Raw genomic sequence first — 23,580 nt, forward strand, 5'->3', positions numbered from 1 at the left:
TTTGGCTGCTTTGGGTCTTCGTTGCTGCTCACGGGCTTTCTCTAGTTGCGGTGAGGGGGAGCTACTCTTTGTTGTGGTGGCTTCTCTTGTTGTGGAGCATGGGCTCTAGGCAGGTGGGCTTCAGTAGTTGTGGCACACGGGCTCAGGAGTTGTGGCTCATGGGCTCCGGAGCGCAGGCTCAGTAGTTGTGGCACATGGGCTTAGTTGCTCTGTGGCATGTGGTATCTTCCCAGACCAGGGCTTGAACCTGTGTCCCCTGCACTGGCAGGTGGATTCTCTTTATTTATTTATTTTTAAATTTTTGAATTTTACTTATTTTTTTATAGAGCAAGGTTCTTATTAGTCATCAATTTTATACACATCAGTGTATACATGTCAATCCCAATCGCCCAATTCATCACACCACCATCCCCACCCACTACAGCTTCCCCCCCTTGGTGTCCATACGTTTGTTCTCTACATCTGTGTCTCAACTTCTGCCCTGCAAACTGGTTCATCTGTACCATTTTTCTAGGTTCCACATACATGCGTTAATACACGATATTTGTTTTTCTCTTTCTGACTTACTTCACTCTGTATGACAGTCTCTAGATTCATCCACGTCTCAACAAATGACCCAATTTCGTTCCTTTTTATGTCTGAGTAATATTCCATTGTATATATGTACCACATCTTCTTTATCCATTTGTCTGTCGATGGGCATTTAGGTTGCTTCCATGACCTGGCTATTGTAAACAGTGCTGCAATGAACGTTGGGGTGCATGTGTCTTTTTGAATTATGGTTTTCTCAGGGTGTATGCCCAGGAGTGGGATTGCTGGATCATATGGTAATTCTATTTTTAGTTTTTTAAGGAACCTCCATACTGTTCTCCATAGTGGCTGTATCAATTTACATTCCCACCAACAGTGCAAGAGGGTTCCCTTTTCTCCACACCCTCTCCAGCATTTGTTTGTAGATTTTCTGATGATGCCCATTCTAACTGGTGTGAGGTGATACCTCATTGTAGTTTTGATTTGCATTTCTCTAATAGTTAGTGAGGTTGAGCATCTTTTCATGTGCCTCTTGGCCATCTGTATGTCTTCTTTGGAGAAATGTCTATTTAGGTCTTCTGCCCATTTTTGGATTGGGGTGTTTGTTTTTTTAATATTGAGCTGCATGAGCTGTTTATATATTTTGGAGATTAATCCTTTGTCCGTTGATTCGTTTGCAAATATTTTCTCCCATTCTGAGGGTTGTCTTTTCATCTTGTTTATGGTTTCCTTTGCTGTGCAAAAGCTTTGAAGTTTCATTAGGTCCCATTTGTTTATTTTTGTTTTTATTTCCATTACTCTAGGAGGTGGATCAAAAAAGATCTTGCTGTGATTTATGTCAAAGAGTGTTCTTCCTATGTTTTCCTCTAAGAGTTTTATAGTGTCCGGTCTTACATTTAGGTCTCTAATCCATTTTGAGTTTATTTTTGTGTATGGTGTTAGGGAGTGTTCTAATTTCATTCTTTTACATGTAGCTGTCCAGTTTTCCCAGCACCACTTACTGAAGAGACTGTCTTTTCTCTATTGTATATCCTTGCCTCCTTTGTCATAGATTAGTTGACCATAGGTGTGAGGGTTTGTCTCTGGGCTTTCTATCTTGTTCCATTGATCTATGTTTCTGTTTTTGTGCCAGTACCATATTGTCTTCATTACTGCAGCTCTGTAGTATAGTCTGAAGTCAGGGAGTCTGATTCCTCCAGCTCCGTTTTTTTCCCTCAAGACTGCTTTGGCTATTCAGGGTCTTTTGTGTCTCCATACAAATTTTAAGATTTTTGTTCTAGTTCCGTAAAAAATGCCATTGGTAATTTGATAGGGATTGCATTGAATATGTAGATTGCTTTGGGTAGTACAGTCATTTTCACAATATTGATTCTTCCAATCCAAGAACATGGTATATCTCTCCATCAGTTGGTATCATCTTTAATTTCTTTCATCAGTGTCTTATAGTTTTCTGCATACAGGTCTTTTGTCTCCCTAGGTAGGTTTATTCCTAGGTATTTTATTCTTTTTGTTGCAATGGTAAATGGGAGTGTTTCCTTCATTTCTCTTTCAGATTTTTCATCATTAGTGTGTAGGAATGCAAGAGAATTCTGGGCATTAATTTTGTATCCTGCAACTTTACCAAATTCATTGATTAGCTCTAGTAGTTTTCTGGTGGCATCTTTGGATTCTCTATGTATAGTATCATGTCATCTGCAAACAGTGACAGTTTTACTTCTTTTTTTCCAATTTGTATTCCTTTTATTTCTTTTTCTTCTCTGATTGCCATGGCTAGGACTTCCAAAACTATGTTGAATAATAGTGGTGAGAGTGGACACCCTGTCCTGTCCCTGATCTTAGAGGAAATGCTTTCAGTTTTTCACCATTGAGAATGTTGTTTGCTGTGGGTTTGTTGTATATGGCCTTTATTATGTTGAGGTAGGTTCCCGCTATGCCCACTTTCTGGAGAATTTTTATCAGAAATGGGTGTTGAATTTGTCAAAAGCTTTTTCTGCATCTATTGAGATGATCATATGATATTTATTCTTCAGTTTGTTAATATGGTGTATCACATTGATTGATTTGCATATACTGAAGAATCCTTGCATCCCTGGGATAAATCCCACTTGATCATGGTGTATGATCCTTTTAATGTGTTGTTGGATTCTGTTTGCTAGTATTTTCTTGAGGATTTTTGCATCTATATTCATCAGTGATACTGGTCTGTAATTTTCTTTTTTTGTAGTATCTTTGTGTGGTTTTGGTATCAGGGTGATGGTGGCCTCATAGAATGTGTTTGGGAGTGTTCCTTCCTCTGCAATTTTTTGGAAGACTTTGAGAAGGATGGGTGTTAGCTCTTCTCTAAATGTTTGATAGAATTCACCTGTGAGGCCATCTGGTCCTGGACTTTTGTTTGTTGGAAGATTTTTAATCACAGTTTCAATTCATTACTTGTGACTGGTCTGTTCATATTCTCTATTTCTTCCTGGTTCAGTCTTGGAAGGTTATACCTTTGTAAGAATTTGTCCATTTCTTCCAGGTTGTCCATTTTATTGGCATAGAGTTGCCTGTAGTAGTCTCTTAGGATGCTTTGTATTTCTGCGATGTCTGTTGTAACTTCTCCTTTTTCATTTCTAATTTTATTGATTTGAGTCTCCTCCCTCTTTTTCTTGATGAGTCTGGCTAATGGTTTATCAATTTTGTTTACCTTCTCAAAGAACCAGCTTTTAGTTTTATTGATCTTTGCTATTGTTTTCTTTGTTTCTATTTCATTTATTTCCACTCTGATCTTTATGATTTCTTTCCTTCCGCTAACTTTGGGTTTTGTTTGTTCTTCTTTCTCTAGTTCCTTTAGGTGTAAGGTTAGATAGTTTATTTGAGATTTTTCTTATTTCTTGAGGTAGGCTTGTATTGCTATAAACTTCCCCCTTAGAGCTGCTTTTGCTGCATCCCATAGGTTTTGGATCATCGTGTTTTCATTGTCATTTGTCTCTAGGTATTTTTTGATTTCCTCTTTGATTTCTTCAGTGATCTATTGGTTATTTAGTAATGTATTGTTTAGCCTCCATGTGTTTGTCTTTTTTACGCTTTTTTCCCCTGTAATTCATTTCTAACCTCATAGCGTTGTGGTCAGAAAAGATGCTTGATATGATTTCAATTTTCTTAAATTTACTGAGGCTTGATTTGTGACCCAAGATGTGATCTATCCTGGAGAATGTTCCATGAGCACTGGAGAAGAAAGTGTAATCTGCTGTTTTCGGATGGAATGTCCTATAAATATCAATTAAATCTATCTGGTCTATTGTGTCATTTAAAGCTTGTGTTTCCTTATTTATTTTCATTTTGGATGATCTGTCCATTGGTGTAAGTGAGGTGTTAAAGTCCCCCACTATTATTGTGTTACTGTCGATTTCCTCTTTTATAGCTGTTAGCAGTTGCCTTATGTTTTGAGGTGCTCCTATGTTGGGTGCATATATATTTATAATTGTTCCATCTTCCTCTTGGATTGATCCCTTGATCATTATGTAGTGTCCTTCCTTGTCTCTTGTAACATTCTTTATTTTAACGTCTATTTTATCTGATATGAGTATTGCTACTCCAGCTTTCTTTTGATTTCCATTTGCATGGAATATCTTTTTCCATCCCCTCAGTTTCAGTCTGTACGTGTCCCTAGGTCTGAAGTGTTTCTCTTGTAGACAGTATATACATGGTGTTGCTTTTGTATCCATTCAGCAAGCCTGTGTCTTTTGGTTGGAGCATTTAATCCATTCACGTTTATGGTAATTATCGATATGTATGTTCCTATGACCATTTTCTTAATTGTTTTGGGTTTGTTTTTGTAGGTCCTTTTCTTCTCTTGTGTTTCCCACTTAGAGAAGTTCCTTTAGCATTTGCTGTAGAGCTGGTTTGGTGGTGCTGAATTCTCTTAGCTTTTGCTTGTCTGTAAAGCTTTTGATTTCTCCATCGAATCTGAATGAGATCCTTGCCAGGTAGAGTAATCTTGGTTGTAGGTTCTTCCCTTTCATCACTTGAAGTATATCATGCCACTCCCTCTGGCTTTTAGAGTTTCTGCTGAGAAATCAGCTGTTAACCTTATGGGACTTCCCTTGTATGTTATTTGTTGTTTTTCCCTTGCTGCTTTTAGTAATTTTTCTTTGTCTTTAATTTTTGCCAATTTGATTACTATGTGTCTCGGAGTGTTTCTCCTTGTGTTTATCCTGTATGGGACTCACTGTGCTTCCTGGACTTGGGTGGCTATTTCCTTTCCCATGTTAGGGAAGTTTTCGACTATAATCTCTTCAAATATTTTCTCGGGTCCTTTCTCCCTCTCTTCTCCTTCTGAGACCCCTATAATGCGAATGTTGTTGCGTTTAATGTTGTCCAAGAGGTCTCTTAGGCTGTCTTCATTTCTTTTCATTCTTTCTTCTTTATTCTGTTCCATAGCAGTGAATTCCACCATTCTGTCTTCCAGGTCACTTATCCGTTCTTCTGCCTCAGTTATTCTGCTATTGATTCCTTCTAGTGTAGTTTTCGTTTCAGTTATTGTATTGTTCATCTCTGTTTGTTTGTTCTTTAATTCTTCTAGGTCTTTGTTAAACATTTCTTGCATCTTCTCGATCTTTGCCTCCATTGTTTTTCCGAGGTCCTGGATCATCTTCACTACCATTATTCTGAATTCTTTTTCTGGAAGGTTGCCCATCTCCACTTCATTTAGTTGTTTTTCTGGGGTTTTACCTTGTTCCTTTATCTGGTACATAGCCTTCTGCCTTTTCATCTTGTCTATCTTTCTGTGAATGTGATTTTTGTGCCACAGGCTGCAGGATTGTAGTTTTTCTTCCTTCTGCTGTCTTCCCTCTGGTGGATGAAGCTATCTAAGAGGCTTGTGCAAGTTTTCTGATGGGAGGGACTGGTGGTGGGTAGAGCTGACTGTTGCTCTGGTGGGCAGAACTTAGTAAAACTTTAATTCGCTTGACTGCTGATGGGTGGGGCTGGGTTCCCTCCCTGTTGGTTGTTTGGCCTGAGGCGACCCAACACTGGAGCCTACCTGGGCTCTTTGGTGGGGCTAATGGCAGACTCTTGGAGGGCTCACACCAAGGAGTACTTCCCAGAACTTCTGCTGCAAGTGTCCTTGTCCCCACAGTGAGCCACAGCCACCCCCCGGGCAGGCGGATTCTTAGCCAATGCACCACCAGGGAAGTCCCAGGAATATATTTCTGAAATGTGGAGTCACTCACACCTAAGTTCAAATCCTGATTCTGCCACTTACTAAGTGATATTGAAAAGTCAATTCATTTCTCTAAGCCTCTGTTTCCTTATCTGTAAAATGGAATGATATAAGTCGAAGTATCTGGAAACTTGTCCTCCAACCCTTTCCCAACATTCACCCCCAAGGTCACCACATCCTCAAGGCAGCAGCATCTGACACCAATGAGCTCTCCCTCCTCTTTGAAATAATTTCTTAATTTGGCTTCCAGGACTCCACCCTCTCCTAACCGTATCAATACTCATATTAAATTATCAAAGCACTTTAATTAAAATGCAGTGTCAAGAGATATGGGTACATATGTATATGTATAACTGATTCACTTTGTTATAAAGCAGAAACTAACACACCACTGTAAAGCAATTATACTCCAATAAAGATGTTAAAAAATTAAAAACAAAAAACAAACAAACAAAAATAAAACACAGTGTCCTAATGAATAAAATAGCAAGATCCAAGTAGGAATGGCCTTCAAGAAACATACTTTAAAGAAACAAATAAGTTAAAAGGAAAAGAATGGAGAAAACTATATTAGGCTAACACTAGTCAAAATAAATCTCCAATAGCTTCAGTAATATCAGATAAAGTATATTTCAGAGCAGAGGACATTTCAGAGCAGAGGGACAAAGAAGGTCATTCTGTAATGATAATAGATCAATTAATCGATAGGACATAAAAATCCTAAACATTTATGCCTCTTGTAACAAAGTTTCAAAATATATTAAGCAACAACTGATAAAACTGCAAAGAGAAGTAGGCAAACTCAAATTTAAAGTTGAATATTTTGATACCCTGTTCTTAATAATTGATAGAACAAATAGACAAAATATAATCAACGATACAGAAGACATAAACAGCACTATCAACAAAATTGACCCAAGTGACATTTATAGAACATTCCTCACAACAGATTACACATCCTTTTCAAGTGCACAAAAAAAATTTATCAGCAAAGACAATATATTGGACTATCAAATAAGTCTCAATAAATTTAAAAGGATTCAAGTAATATTCAAGAATTCAAGTAATTCAACTATGGTCTCTGACCACAATGGAGCTAAATTAAAAATCAGTAAGAGAAAGATCCCTGAAAAATCTTCAAATATTTAGAGACTATTATAACACACATCTAAACAACCCATGGGTCAAAGAAGAAATCAAAAGGTAATATAGAAAGTATTTTGAACTCAATAACATGAAAATACAGCATATCAAAATTTGGGAGATGCCATTAAATCACTTAAAGGAAGTTTAAAGCAGTAAAGAAAAATAAAGTTCTCAAATCAATGATTGCAGCTTCCCCCCCAAGGAAGCTATAGATATAGATGGCAAACAAACACCTGAAAAGATGCTCAGTATCGTTAGTCATTAGGGAAATGAAAACTACAACCATAATGAGGTGCCATTACACACCACTACAGTGGCTAATATCAAAAATCCTGATCAAACCAGGTACTGAAGAAGATGTGGAACAACTGGAATTCTCATATAACCTGGAAGTTTCTTAAAGAATTCAACATACATCTGCCATACAACATTGCAATTCCACTTGGAAATGTGTACCCAAGGAAAATGAAAGCCTTTGTCCATACAAAGACTTGTCTATGAAGGTTCACAGCAGCCTTATTTGTAATCACCAAAATTCTCAAACAACCCAAATGCCCATCAAGGGGTAAATGTATGTTCAAATTGTGGTGTAGTCATACAATTTAACATGCCTCATCAATAAAAAGAACTATTGTTGTATATTGCAATATGGGTAAATCTCAAAAAAATAATTATCTGGAGGGAAATAGCCATAGCAAAATAGAAGAAAAGAAGAGTATGTACTCTATGATTCCACTTATATAAAAACTCTAGAAAATACAAATAGTCTGTAGAGCGAGAAACAGACTACCTGGGGAGTGGGGAAGGTAGGACAGGGGTGGGGATTACAAAGGGGCATGAAGACACTGTTGGGGTGATGTATATGTTCACCATCTTCATTGTGGTTACAGTTTCACAGGTGTATACATATGGCAAAGAAAAACTGTACATTTAAATATGTGTGTTTATTGTATGTGAATTAAACCTCAATAAAGCGGTTAATTTTTAAGTAAAAAATAGATTCGAAAAGTGACGCTCAGAAACAGTGCCTGGCTCCATCTAATGTCTGATAAACAGCGGCTCCTATTCTTCCTTCTGGGCTCTCAGTGGGCTACAGAGCTGGCTAAGATGTGGCCCCTGTCCTCAAGGACTCCTCAGTGGGGCTGGGGAGAGAAACAAGTGAATCGATTACAATAAACATAATTGTCCCGGAGTGTTGCTAAATGAAATTTGCAGACGGTAAATGGTACAGGAACTTAACATCCGAACAGAATTGGAATCTTCAAAATGAAAGGAAGAAAAAAAATTAAATCTTTACCCTCCCTCTCTTCCTCTGTGCCACAAATAGAGACTTCTTAAAGCTATTTGATTCAGCATGCATATCATGGTCTATTTATTCTTGTTTTCTTCAATTAGTATATTAGCATTTCTCTCCCCTACATTATGCATGTGTAGCCTAACCTCATTTTCATTTGCTTTAACTCAGTGTGTGTTTGGGGGTAGGGATGGTTTGAAAGTCTACAGTGATGTTCTCTGGACTGTTGACGGGAGTCTCCTCTGGGGCAGGCCAAGGTCTGTACCCAGAGGGTCCTTATGGAATGTTTGTTGGTGGCAAACCAGTGAAGGTGATAAGGTGGGGGCCGGGGCCGGACGGGGCAACAACAGGAGAACACTCTGGGCAGAGGGGGCTACTATGAAGAGGTCCAGACACTGGGATGACCCTGCACTTGGGGTGGCAGAGATGTCTTATGATACAGGCACAGCAGCTCTAGATGACAAGCAATCTCTGGAACTGAGACCAGAGAGGGCTCTGAAGTCAGCTCGTCAACAGCCTCATAGACCACGTGGAGGAATATGAACTCTATGTTATGGACCCTGGCAGCCCACCACCTGCCAAAGACCTATTCCAGCATACAGGTGAGCGGATGTCGAGAGAAAAAGCACATGAGTGTGTTTGAAACACAAATGCATGTGGCAGCCAGCGTGCACCACTTCATCCTTGGAAAGCACAGTATGCATTAGAGATGGAAGATGCCTGCAGGAGACACCTGTTTCTTGCTGTTTAACTTATCCACCCTCTTTGATCACAGAATCCTTTTTCCACAAAGCACCTACGAATTAGCAGAACATGTGTTCCCCTGAGCCCAGTGTGGAGACTGCTGCAGGAAGCCTGGCCAGTGCTTCCCCTGCCGTCCTCCCTGGCTGCTCCACCACCTGCCAATGGCCTGTCCAGGGCACAGGGGAGCCTGTGTGCCCGAGAGGAAGAGCTTGTACCCCACAGGACTTGAAAAGGTAAGTCCTTGATAGCCAGAGACAGGCATTCCAGGAATAAAGGAAAATCCTAGCAAAGGTCCAGAGCCAGGAGAGGAAAATAAATAGAGGAAACAACAAGTCACCCACTGCTTGCATGGATGAGCCATGGGAGAGTGGGCAGAGGGTAAGAAGTACAAAAGCATGGAAAGGTGTGATGGGGTCATCCTGGAGCAGGTTCTGAGGCAGGGAGCAGGATGTGGGCTTTTGTCCATTGGCTAGGGAGCCAACAAATAGGATGGAGACACCGGTCCCTGGGACTGGAGCACTGGGTGAGAACCAGGTTAGGGGGAGGATGATGAGTTCAGAGAGAGACGCACTGAGCTGGAGGTGGTCATGAGGCTTCCAAGTGGCTGAGTCCAGAAGGCATCTGGATCCGTGGGTCTGGAGCTCAGAGAACAAAGGTATGGGATGTGGGGGTCATGGACATCGGCTGGCAAGGAAGAAGGGTGTGAGGGCCTGCCAGATGTGACTCCTCCCTCCTAAAGCCCACCTCCCCCTGGGCCCCTGCTGAGCCACAGAACACAGCTCAGAACATCACTTGCTGACAAAACCTAAGTGCAAGGGTTATGCATGTGCTTCTGCATTTCTTGAACCACTTCCATCAAAGCTTGCTTTTGTTTCTATGTCTGGAAGAGCTAGTCTAAGCATGAGAGCTGTCCAGTAACAAATGGAGTGCTTCAAGTCCCCTTCACAGATGGTTCTGGAAGAGGCTGGAGAGATAGACATATTCCACAAAAGAATTTCCTCCAAAAAGTTCCCAAGAGGCCAGGCTATGAGGCAGATGTGTCCTGCCTGGACACAGAACCTCTCAGGGAGGGCATTCTCCACTGCGTCCCGACTCCACCCAGCACTGAGGACACCTGTGCATCACTGGGCCAGAGCCACGTGGACAGAAAGCTCTCCAGACCAGCTGATAAAGAGGTTCTGGGGGCCAAAGTCAAGTCTGACTGGTCCTGAACTGGTAGCTTCCGATGAATGACCCAGAGCTGTCCCCTCCATCCCTGAGCCTCTCATCTTAATTGTTGCCTTTGCCTTTTCTCAGAGGCTGGCTGGGAAGTACTATTCAAAGCAACTTGTTCTACCCTATCCTAAGTACATTGACTTGCCTTCAACCAAACCTTTTTAAGAATCTACTCTTGGGCTTCCCTGGTGGCGCAGTGGTTGAGAATCTGCCTGCCAATGCAAGGGACACGGGTTCGAGCCCTGGTCTGGGAAGATCCCACATGCCGCGGAGCAACTAGGCCCGTGAGCCACAACTACTGAGCCTGCGCGTTTGGAGCCGGTGCTCCGCAACAAGAGAGGCCGCGATAATGAGAGGCCCGCGCACCGCGATGAAGAGTGGCCCCCACTTGCTGAAACTAGAGAAAGCCCTTGCACAGAAACGAAGACCCGACACAGCCATAAATAAATAAATAAAATAAATTAAAAAAAAAAAAAGAATCTACTCTTTGCATGGGGTATTGGGGATTCAGTGGTGAGCTGGATTCTGACCACGTCCTCAAGGGACTCATGGCCTAGTGGCCACCTTGACTAATGTTCAAATTTGCTTTCCACACGTTCTTTTGAATCCCCCATCCTCCTCCAAATTAACGTGTAATTTAATCAATCAATAAAAATAGAGTTTACACCCCAAAGCACACCTGCTTGCTAGTGTCCCCACAGTGGAGCCCAGAGACCTGTAGAAATTATCAGTGAGGCTCACATACTCACAAACCTTTCTCTGTATCCAATTACCCCTTCTCCAAATAAAACAGGCTTGTAACATGCAACACCAATATTCACTGGTGAAGGGGTAGACATATTAAGAAAACCACTGCATGAAGAAAGCAAACAAAAATATGTGCCCTTGAATGTTTATCTTGAATCCAGGAAAATATATTAAGAAAGTCAAATACAGAGAGAGAAACTGGAGGACAGAGCCTGTAAGGAATGAGGGAAGCAGGGGGTGGAGCCGGAGGACCGTCTTGGAGAAAAACGTGGTAGGAAGAGGCACAGACCTGAGCACATCTGATGGACTGAACTTCCTCCAGAGAAGTGGGGAGCAGCTCAGGAAGAGGGAAGATGGGGCCCCGGTGTAGATGCTGGATTCTGGAGACCATGTTGGAGCTACCAAATGCCTGCTCCTCTTCTTTTCCTATTTTAGTTTTTCCTAGCCATCACATATGATAAATGGAAAAGCAACTGGGAAAATATTTGTCTGTGGCTCTTTGAATAAAGCCTGGAAATCTAACTGTCATAAGAATAACAGGACTTGTTCCCAATGGGGCCATGCTGTAATAGGAAACAGCAGTTTTGAATATGGCTAGCTCCAAAGGATAAGTCAATTTAGAGAACATCTTAGCCATTAACCAGAGGCCACACTGGGGTCTAAGGGTCAAAGCTTTACAAAAGGACCCACCTTTAGATCGCAGGCTTCAGGAATGTCCATGAGCTGACACCAAGGCCAGCCCAAGAGTGTCCCTGTCAGTATGCATACCTGAGCCCTACTGACTGACCTTATTGAATTAGACCCTGACCATAGGTTAAGGATCGTTGTCAGGGCCACATGCATGATGGTGTCCTTTGGTGGAAAGGGCTCTGGAGCCAGACAGTCATCACACAGAATCCCAAATGCACCATTCAACAGCTGTATGACCTTGAGCAAGTGATTTAACCTCTCGGGCCTCCCTTTTCCCATCTGCAAAATGAGGATGGTAATAACTGACATACAGGGTTGTTGATGAGGATAAGGATATTAACAAACACGAAATGCCCTGACAAGTGCTTGGCCTCCCCACAGACAAGGAAACCAAGAAAGAGGGAGGTCACTTCTGGAGGAGGACACACTTATCCCAGGGACAGTCACATGATTGGTGTGCCAGCTCACGGTGCGGTGCGGTGCACTGACGACTGGGGTGGAACACAGCCATCCTCTTGGGTGCGGCTGTTCCAGTGTGGCTCCGACAGGTGTGCCCACACCTGATGCCTCCCAGTGGCACTAAGTAAGTCCTGGGTTCCAGCTGCCCCGGCAATGCCCTGGGGGCACTTCACATTGGCTAGTGTTAACCCCAGCCCTCGAAAGGGAATAAGAGGGACAGACAAGAGGGCCCTGGGAGTGGGTCAGGATGCAGGGGAGGAAAAAGGAAATAAGTTAGAAATGTAAAAATAGAGCACTTTTTGAAGACTGGCAATAGAGAAACACTGGCTATCCAATTTGGAGGAGCCGCCCTAAAATAAAGCCAGCACTAGATATTTGCCTTAAGTGGTACAAAGAATGCATCCTTCCCCCAAAACAAAAGAAACCTATAAAGACGACGGCAAAGCCCAGAGGATCAAACTTCCCAGGGACCATGGAGGACTCTGTCAGGCTCTGAAGAAAGGGGAGGTGGCTGTCATGTCCCTTCTCCTAATTACCAGCACAACCATCCGCAACCCGAGGGAAATGGGCAGTTACCTCGCATGCCTCCCACTGGCCCGTGTAAACGTGGAGCTAATAAGATATGAATTTATGGACAAACCATGAAAAGTGGGCCTTGCAAGCAGTTACTATCTGATACTACCTGCAAAATTATAAAACCAGCCACCCCAAGCTCTTTCAGCCATAGTAGCACCGAGCCGATGAAGAAACACACATCATAAAAGCATAAATTACCTGCACAAAAAACCTTGCATCTTCTAGTATGTGGCCATTAGAAATCGATCAGTTAATTTAGGAGCAACGGAAGGCCACAGGGCTGATGAAAGCCCGTGCCAGGAAGCACTTTCTAGAGTCAGCTGTGTTAATAGCTGGCTAGGGTCACCAGGCTGCCTTGGTGGGTGCTTCCTGAATGGATGTGCGGGCAGAGGGCACGGCATCACAGGCCACTCCCGTGTAATGTTTGCAGCGTGGAGGTGGCCGGGACAAGTTACGGTGTCATTGGTGGAGAGCAGACCAGGCTGCAGTGAAACCTTGGCGTGCCCATTCCTCCCAAACCAGTGGAACGGTCAGTCATGGGAGAGATTTCCCATTTACCCCCTTTAAATGGTTACACTGAACCGTGCCCTGACCAGCTGCACGGGGGGATGTGCACACACATCCACATACCCACACACACACACACCTATACACACACACATATACTCATACACATACTGACATGCACACACACACTTATGCATACACATCCACACTCTCACAAATATATAGTTACACACTCACACCTATGCACTCTTATACACACACCCTCACGCAGAATCACATAACACACATACCTTCAACCTCCTGCAGGAAATGCAGCCTCCATCCCCTCTGCATTCCTTTGCCCACCCCCTCTGCACCCCATTTTCTAACCCACCCTCATCTCTCCGGTCTCTGACCCCTGACTGGCGACCTCCCCTCACCCTGCACATCTAATGCTTGACACCACTTCTCATTGACTCTTGACTTCCTCCTGGACTCAGATCTCCACTCTTCCCCTGGTTTCCACCTGCTCCAGGTGAGTAGCTTGGCAAGCTCTGTCTACCTCTCTCACCTGTTGTCTTGCACAGTGGAGCCCTGGAATCTATTCCAGCACCCCAAGTCAGAGTTGAGCCTGAAAGGATCACTCTGCACTTTCCCAAGGGGTGGGGGCTCAGTGCAGGCCATGCCCCTCACCATTCTGGGGCTCTTACCTCATTCACAAAGACCCAGTGGCTGTCCTTGGAAGCCAGGTTGGTCTCCACGGCCTGCAGAGAGAGAGAGAGAAAAAAAAAAAACATGACCAGAAGCAAGCCAGAAGCTGGCAGATGCACAGGATGACTGCCGAGATGGAGTCTGATAAACATTGTTTCTGGAAAATTTTTTCTGCACAAAACACGCCATCCCCCTGGGGCCAGCTCTGGCTGCCTTAGCTACAAGACGCATCATTTGAACACGGACATCTGATTTCCTGCTGTTCTTCGGAGCTCTCACGCGCCAGTGCAGTTCCAGGAGGCGTCACAGGGCCATGGGTTGGGACATTCCTCCCCTCTCTCCTCTTGGAGAATGCCTGCAAACACTTTTCTGGAGGGGCGCTCAGGGGGGAATGTCTCATCACTGCCTGAGGCTAGAGAATCAGGAATCTGGAACAAGGGATTTACAGCAGCTTGTCCAGCCTAGCTAAACAACACCCAGGAAGATGGCAGCTCACAGCTGGGGCTCTGAGCTGTCTTCAGTTCTAAAGAACCCATCAAGGACCCTAGAACTGGCTCTTTTTTGCTCCAGGGCAGTGACCCCCATCCCCATCATTCTCTCTTAGAGCATTTTGTTCTATTTCTTTATAGCACTTGCCATGTCTGTACTTGAATAATTATCAGCTTATTTATTTTTTATTGTCTATCTCCTTCACCAAGTTGGGGGTCTCCATGAGGTCAGGGGCCACATCTGTGGCTGTCACATTTGTGTCTCAAAACCTTACACTATGACCAGCACATAGTAGGTGTTCAATATATAAATGAATACTGTTGTTGAAGATGTGAATGAAGTATAGGAGGGCGAAGCAGATAGGACCCGGTTACTTATTTTGTTTCTCATATGTTTTCATGAGTGCGCTTTCCCTTTCTTAATTGGTAATCCAACAGATTGAAAAAGAGGAGGAACTGAGAGTTTTCAAGCCTGTCCTGTAAGAATACTCACAGTTAGCACGAGCCAAATACTGCTGAGTGCCAGGCACTGTTCCAGGCCATCTACGAACCTGGGAGAGAGCTCAGATTGTAGTCCTCTTTTATTTTTACTTTTTTTGGTATTTTTTAATGTAATTTTTGTCACTTTTTTATTTGGAAAAATACAGAAAAATTAAAATGTTCAAAATTATCCCATAAACCTGCCCCATTTTTTTAATGCACTACAGTACTGAAAACACCCCACGTATCCCTCCAAATTCATCCCCCAGAGATTGTTCCAAATGGCCCCTTCCAGAAGTTTTCAGTCACTTCTGCATGTATGTATCTACATACACTTGTCAGACAGATGTTTTTATTAAAATGGGATCATGAAATACACATCAGGTTACAATTGTCATTTTTGACTTAGTGTATCAAAAATATCTTTCCTCTTCAGTACACGGAGATCTGATTCGTTCTTCTTAACAGATGAGTCACAAAGTGGTAAGGAGCCTCCCTGCTCCAGTAACCCAGGGGGCTGGGGGTCTGTGCTACCCCTTGGGGGGTTGGCTACTGGGCCACCCTGCATGATAGGGGGCACTCCAAACTGGAAGCGGTCACAGAATGGGACAGTGAAAACTGATAGCCAGTTACAGTCACCAGGGACAGTGCAGGTGTGCAAGAGAGGCTGGAATTGCTCTTTGCAGCCTCTGAGAGTTGATTTAGGACCAAAGGCTCCTGTACTCAGGGGAGCAGATATCAACTCAATACAGAAGAGAAGTTCCTGACTTTCCAAGGAGTTCAAGATGGAATGGGTTGCCGCGGGAGCAACAAGATCTCATTGTGGAAATGCCTGCATGGAAGGCAGATAGCAGGGCCATATATGGTATGCAAGTATCAACACGGAGGTTGACCACAGGTGAGGGGTAACACGCCATCATGCACTGGCATTCTGCAGCCGTGAGTCTCAAGTCTGGCTGCATGTAAGAACCTCCTAGGGAGCTTTTAAGAATGCAGATCCTGGGCCGCACTCCTTGGATTCCTAACTCACTGGGAATAGTCATGTGCCTGACATGCTGTGTTGTTTCAGAGCTCTGAACCCTGACTCTTAGCCTCTGGAGCTGAGAGCTCTACTCCAGAATGTACAGTTCTGTGAATCTGAAGGTATAGGTGCACCTGTACAGGTGAGAGGTCCTCCAGTGTCCCTGCAGGAGCCAGCAGTGCAGAGGACCTGACTCAGTTGCCAGGACATCCCAGGAAGCAGGTGGGAGCCCTGGCTACATTAAGGCATCTTCCCGCCTGGTCTCATCCTCATGCGTGGAAGATAGTGATGGAAAGAATTGATCAGAAAACCCCACAGGACAACTGGCCAACTTTCCTGTCCTACTTTCCCTCACCAATTAGCTAACTTGTTAAGCCTCTTTTCCCCACACGGAGATAAACAGCACTTGGCTACAGCCTTTTCCAGAGGGTGCAACTCCCACAGAAGCTGAGATAGATGGTGAGGAGAAGCGACTGCAGATTTAGCAAGAACACCCCTCCCCCCGATGGCTGGAGAGCTGCCAGCTCCATGGGCAGAGCCCTAAATGTTCCCAGCCCAGTGGACGTGTCCCCTTCTAAGTGCCATCCTTTCCTTGTTCCTCCCCAGCCGTGTCTGAGGCAGGCGGAGGCCCCCAAGACCTCCCTTTCACCTCAGAGCCAGCAAGGTAAGGAGGGGGCAGGCAAGCACAGGACGGTCGAATCCCAGGTCTGCCTCTGCTTAGCTGAGTGCTCCTGGGTGAGCTATTCCACCTCTCTGAGCGGCAGTCCCATGCGTACAGGGTGTTCGGAGGCCAGCAGTACTATTGACACTCTGCCCTGGTCCCCCTCAAATCCCATTAGGAATTCGGAGCCCAGTGGCTCCCCGTATGCGTTCATTGCCAATGGCAGGCACTGCGGCCAGCTGTCCGAACCTTCCTTGGCACTCGGGAAAATGTACGCCCTCACCAAGGACTGAGGGTGCCATGTATCCAAACCCCAGCTGCCCCGTTCGTTCCCCGATGGGGACTGCCCAGAGTGTGAGCTCAGCTGTTTCCGGATTCCTTCTGCGGGGCCAGCCCACACGACCTCGCTCATGCACCCTCGCTGGCTGCTTTCACTTCCCTGTTCCACGTTCCCACTCCCCAGCCAGGTTTGTTTTTTTTTTAATTCCCCTGGGAACACTTCTTACTAAATCACTGTCACACACACTCTTGCCCCAAAGTCTGCTTCGGGACAAACACCTCCTATCTTAAAGTTATTGTGAGAATTAAATGAAATTACGGGTGAAGCTTCCAGCCCAGAAAGAAGCTCACTATGGATGATCAGTGAACACGAAGGCCCTCCCTACTCCTTCCCCTCACATCTCCTGGCTGGTTGTCCTTCGATGGTCTCTTTTGAATGTGTAGAAGTGGGTAATCTCTCATGTGTTCCTTCTTTCAGTCAACAGACGGCACCAGACACACACAGCAGCTGCCCTAACTCTCCTGCATAGGGGTGTGAGCCAGGAGTGTCGTCCATGCCGCTGTGGAGCCAACAGACCAGTAACAAACATGCAGATATGGTCAGCACTGCCTCCTCTACGAGTCCACAGACCCTCCAGGGCAGCACAGTGGGGCCTCCCCTCATCCCAGCCACGCTGCGGGTTTACCACTGCAAAACACCGCTGGCGTCTGCAGAGGAGCGCTGGACCAACTAGACCAATAAGGGCAGGCCCTTCATTCCACGGGTAGGCAGGGAGTGGAGCTGGCGTTCTGCTCCGGCTGGGCTCCTGGTCACTTGCCCACCGCAGGTAGGGAGGCTGGTTTCCTGCAACCGGGCTTCTCTCCTGGAACGGGGCACCATGGCTGTGAAACTCCCCACTAAATAACGCAGTGGCAGGTGGTAGAGTCCTGAGCAACTTCAGGAGCTCCGCACAGACCCTGGAAACTAGGTCTCAGTGAACCCAAGGGATGCCCGCAGTGGCGCGATGCCTCGGCACAGCACAGGCAGCCCTGCTTAGGTCATTGCTGTGAGTCCCTGAAAGGCTATGCCAGACCATCAGAACCCAAAGGCCTGACTCCTGGGGTCCCTCAATAGAGTGGCAAGTGGAGAACTTTAGAAGAAGAACTGAGGAGGTGCGAACTTCTAAAGAGTCATGCTGACTCCTGTTTTAGCCCCTTTTGAATAGAAGAGGAGACCCAAAATGCTTCAGGTGGCATGTAGCCCAGGCTAAGAGCTGGGATGGTGGACACAGACAGCCAGTGGGAAGGGACATCACTTGCAGAGGCAGAACTGGACATCTGCCCTTGTTCTGACACCCACATACCACCCTTTTGAGAGATAAGGGCACTGTCATAGGTAGACCCCTGTTAAAGGAAGCGGAAGGCAGCTGTTCTTCCCACACCCACACCTGGAGGAGGGAATGTGTCCCCTCGTCCGTGAGCAGCAGCCCCTGTCCGAACCTCAGGGTGCCTTTTCCTACGGCCAGTCGCATCTATGGAGCCAGAGTATAAGTGATGCAGGACACACCATCCCTGCAGGCTCGCCAGGCGCCAGGGGACATTTAGATGCTGTCCTGAACACCCAGCCACCTTGATCCCACAGTTTCCATAGGGAAGTAGAGGCAGACCAAACCCCAGCTCCTGGCTCCCAAAATGACAGCAACCCCTAGCACTGCCAGGAATGGGATGTGTGGGGCAGCTCGCCTGGAAGGGGCTGGGACCACGTGGAAGTGAGGATCAGTGCTAATATGCAAACATCTGGACAGAAGCAGAGAAGACAGGAGTTCTGAGGGATCAGAGAAAGCATCTCCAGCCTGTTCCCTTTCCTCTGTGTTCACAGTCTTTCATGCAGAACCAAGTTGCAGCCATTTCCAAGGGCAACGAGAGCCTGCTTTTATCAAGCACCAGCCAGATACTTCAATACAACCCGTCCACTTGACAAGCCACAGGTCTCGCTTGGTTCACAACACCCTAAGGAGCCAGGTAGGTTCTCATCCCCATTTCACAGCCGAGGAACTAAGATCTAGATCTAGACTCGGATCTTGCACAAGCCCCTCTGTTAGTAGAGACTGGATTTGAACTCAGGTCCATCTGTCCCCAAAGCCTATGTTCTTTTCCCTTGATAATGCAGCTCCCTAAAAGGCCTGGACAACCGTCAGAGCAAATGTACGAGCCTTTGAGCCTGGCCCTCTGACTGTGGGAACAAAATGATCTTTTTTTTCATATCTAAGAAAATGGCCTTACTAGCCGCGGTGCCTTCCTTCCCAGGTTAACTTATCCTCCTAAGTATGAGACCAATGTACCACTTGCCGTTGTCAAGTCTGAGGCTGTTTCACTTTATCTTGGCCTCAAGGAATAGTAAATGGAGTGGAAAAAACCTCCACACGAAAGCCTTCCAGCAACATCGCTGAGGGTTTATTTTACAAAGTGCAAATGCCACTGACTATTCATGTACATGTTAATTGTTGGCCACTTATCCAGCATCCCCCACCCCCCAACACTGGGAGCCTGAGATAATGAAAGCTTGTCAACGACTAGCATCTCTTTAAAACCACAACTCTTAACATTTCAGAACATTCTCCCCATGGAGCCCAGGGCCTGGCATTTTCCCAAGGACAGATATTGAGCTAACTTTAAAGACCCACTGCTGCCTTTGCAACAACATGCTATTTAGGAACAATTCTCTCTGTGCAATGTCACCCCTCTGAAGCACAAGGGAGTGCGATATCCCCCATTTGCAAGGAAGGGGAGTAGCTGATGGCGAGACTACGGACAATTTCAGGAGCCCATTTATAAGGAAATCAGCAAAGCAGCCACCATGAGGCCCGAGTTTCAAAAGATACGCCCAGAACCACCATGAGGAACCCCATAAAGGGCAGTTATCACTACGTCAGGCCACACCATGGTTCCCAGGGGCTGCCTTCTTGGGAAAAGGGCCTGAACTTCTGGCTCAGATACTTTCTGGCCCTCTGTACTCCAGCCTTTTCTCTAGAACCTCTTGGAGCCTTCTTTTCACCAGAAAACTGCCTTAAGGATCTCCCCCGGTCTCCCACGGCTCCTACTTCTGGCTCCACTCTTACTCCTAGAGCTGAGTGGGGAATCTTGGGCCCTATGTGGGTCTCTTTTCCAGTTTCCTCTCCCAGACCCTTCCCAATAGATGGCACCTCCTGACCGAGTGTGAGGTTTCTGTTCCCACCTCACCCATCGTTCTGCTACAGCTTCCTTGAAGCCCAGGGCCCTCACCCTTGGTGGGAGCAGGAAATTCAGCCACCTGAGCACATGTGTGTGTGTTGGGGGACAGAAGGGGAGTTGGCTGGAGGATGGTGGAGACAAGGAAATCACCCCAGCTACACAAGGCCATCTGGGGAAGGTGTGGCAGAATTAATCTTGCATAGCTTCCAAACATAACTCTGGGACAGTAAGAGGGTGTTTTTGCTGAGGGAGAGCTGAGCCTGTGGCCTGGGAGTTCAGGGAACGCTCTGGCTGGGAGAGGCTGGATGGAGGTGAGGGTTGCTTGCAGGCTGGGTCCAATCACTGACACTCACTGAACAACTCTGCCACCTGACCCGGAGCTAAGCCCTCTGCACATGAAACCTCCCTGAGTCTCACAACAGCCCACTGACAGAGGTTCTGAGCCTACAGATGGGGAAACTTGCCCAAAGTCTCCCAGCAAGTCAGTGCAACCGAGGCAGCATAATCAAGCCTTTCAGATGCCAGATCCCACGCACTTTTGAGTGTATCATGCCGACTCAGGGACCAAACAAAGACAAACTCATTCTTGGCACTTCTTGTAGATGTTTCATGAAAAACCAAGAGTTGAGCGTGAAGACGATGCAGACAGTGGTGAGGCTTGGCGTGTGGAGCCACAGGGACTTCTGTGAAGTCAGGTCCTGGATTCTGGAGTTTCCTGCCACCACCCCTCCCCAGAACCCCTGGGTCAGGTGGTCCTCTGGTTGCCAAAGGGTTTCTGTATATGGAGAGCAGCTTCCAGTCCGTCACCAAGAGGTGAGCTCCTCGAGGGCCGAGGTCTGGTGCAGTTACCATGCAACCCTGGCAGACAGTGAACTTCAGAAGATGTCTACGGAAGAAATGAATGGTGGGTTCACACGCCTGCATATTTCCCTGGTGCTCAGTATGAGGAAGGTCAGGGGCATAAATAGGAAGCCCAGTACAGTGCAAAGGGATATTGACATACAGGCAGCCATCACTCTGCACAGTAGGTACTGAACTAATGGAAACCCACGCATGAGGGGCCTGTGTCCTCGCTTCCCACGGCATTGATACGCAATTAATTTCCAGTTAACACTGTGTTGTGCGAAGTTAAGTCCTGCCTGTATTTGAAAGTAGCATTCTTTTTCAACACATCTGTGAGAACCTGAGAATGAAGTGAAGTGAATGTGAAAGGTGGATAAATGCAAGATATCATGACATTTAGATGCTGATGCCAACATGATCAAATTTTAGAGCTTTTTTGTGGGAATGTAATCGTTTCTTCATTTGTGCTGAGTTCTTTTTTTTTTTTGGCGGTGTGGGTCTTCATCGTTGCTCACGGGCTTTCTCTAGTTGTGGCGAGCGGGGGCTACTCTTCGTTGTGGTGCGCGGGCCCCTCACTGCGGTGTCTTCTCTTGTTGCGGAGCACGGGCTCTAGGTGTGCAGGCTTCAGTAGTTGTGGCACGCGGGCTCAGTAGTTGTGGCACACGGGCTTAGTTGCTCCGTGACATGTGGGATCTTCCCAGACCAGGGCTCAAACCCGTGTCCCCTGCATTGGCAGGCGGATTCTTAACCACTGCGCCACCAGGGAAGCCCTGTGCTGAGTTCTGAACCTCCTGATGAAAGTTCCCATCTATCCTGCTTAGCAACACAATAAGTTCTGGACTAGTTTGGTCCATTGATGGCATTTAAAAAGATATTACCATCACACCTGAGACAGAGTGTTGTTCATGAGATTTGTTTCTTACACTTGCTTTGATCTCAGAAAAACTATTATGTTGCTATTGGGAAAAAAAAAAAAAGCATAATTGACTAAGTACATGTAAAAATCTGATAGATCTAAACAATTTCTAGTCAATCATGAGACCTCCCTGCCCTCAGTCCCCACTGTTTACCAAGTTTGAGACAAACAGCTCTTCCAAACCACCTTCCCACTTCGTACAGAGGACAGAAGGGCCAGCTCACGGCCTCTGGGGGATGAAGATTCATTACAGATCATTTGTGGATCTTTCAGATGAAACAGAGACAGGTTCCAGGGCTGTACAGGCAGTGCAAGTGACTGTAATAAAAAGTGAGAATACGCTACATGTGGACAATTTATGACGAAGTGTTAGTATCAGCAGAAAAATGAAATGGAGTCCGCTCGCAGGCACGATCTGTTTAATAAGATCAACTTGGAGAAGTGAAGCCAGGCAGTGCCGATGAGTAGAAACTGATGGATACTTGGATTTTAATCAATGGTCCATAATTTCCCTGCCACCTGGAAGGCAGAGAAGCCAAATAAGGCCCTCTGTGTTCTCACTCTCACAGACACCCAAGCTGTTCTGATGGGAGGGAATGGGAGCCAGCTTTTCTGTCAATCTTATCTGATGGAAGAGAAAGGTATACCCGGCCCTTGGCCACACGGAGGCTACCACACAATCATTTGGGGAGACTGGGGTGTACAACAGAACAAATGGTTTCTGAGCTTATTTACACCCGCTCTGGTTTGGTGAGAGCAGCCGCCAGTCTCTGCAGTGGGCTGTGAACAGTGTCACCACGTGGTCCCCGAGGGGGCAGGGGATGCTGCTCTTGGGTGGCAGGTGGCTGCGTTGAACCATTTCTCATACACTCTGCTGTCCAGCTCCAGCTTCAAGCGATTTTCAGATATAAGCAAAGAAAAGTCTAAAACTGATTAAAAATGTTTTTTTTTCTCCCTCCCACGGGTATTTGCACGTTCATACTGGAGCTTGAGCCGGCGCTGTGAGCATCCAAAGACTGGCTCTGGGGACCCACAGCATCAGATGCTGCTGAAGGAGGGGATGGGGACCGTTTGGGGCAGAAAAGTCCCTCCTAGTGCCACTGGGTCACATAATGCCGCAGAGGCCTGCCCCCCCACGTGTGGCTGTCAGCCCCCGAGACCAAGACCCACAGCGGGACGTCCACTGGAGGAACAACTGCACTGTCTCTGCTGCTCAATTAAAGCATCATCGTTCAAGGTTAATACCGCGACCCCTTCAAATTGTGCCAGGCAAGCCATTTCTGCACACGCATCTAATTCCTTTTCCCAACCTAAATTGTTTTTAAAAGATGGAAGCGTTTGAATTCTTTTTAAGGCAATAACGTTGAAAGTAGCAATTCTTTACCAAGCTGATAAGAGCTGCTGGGTGTAATTTGTATTCTTTTTTATGAGCCTGACTTTTGGGAGAATGAAATAGGAAGAAAAATCTCTTTTCAGTTCTGGAGACAAGAACCGCTTCTTTCTCTGGGTGCTGCGGAGGAGTTCCCTGGCTCAGGAATTGTCAGGAAACAAGTCGCTGATCTGTGACACAGGAAAGCCAGGGAGACACCCTGTGCTGGGGTGGGGACAGGGGGCTGGGGAGCTGGGGTATAAATAGCTGCTCATCTTGGGGCTCACTTGGACCCTGGATCCCCTGAAAATGATTCAGAGTCCATGGGTGGGGCTCCGAGGTCTTGGGGAGTAAGGAAGAGAGGATGTGGCAAACTCAGTGAAAAGAAAAGAGGGAGGAGGAATCCACAATATAAATTCTCACCAAATACAAAGCCTCTGTACAGTTGGGGCCCAGACCTGGGCATGGCCAGGAGCTTAGTTTTTAAGCAAAGTCCTCTGAGCCCAACAGT

General features: G+C 45.9%; 1 protein-coding gene across 2 annotated transcripts in view; it reads right to left on the bottom strand.

The window, feature by feature from the left end:
- GRID1 (glutamate ionotropic receptor delta type subunit 1) overlaps positions 1 to 23,580 on the bottom strand; it is a 666,028-nt gene that overhangs the window by 248,659 nt on the left and 393,789 nt on the right. For both annotated transcript variants that reach the window (XM_082406733.1, XM_082406734.1), the window contains exon 5: positions 13,802 to 13,855. In XM_082406733.1, coding sequence (XP_082262859.1) covers positions 13,802 to 13,855 — 54 coding nt within the window. The remainder of the gene's footprint in view (positions 1 to 13,801; positions 13,856 to 23,580) is intronic.

This window comes from Balaenoptera borealis (assembly GCF_965194805.1).
Source record: "Balaenoptera borealis genome assembly, chromosome: 10".
Classification (NCBI taxonomy): Eukaryota; Metazoa; Chordata; class Mammalia; order Artiodactyla; family Balaenopteridae; genus Balaenoptera; species Balaenoptera borealis.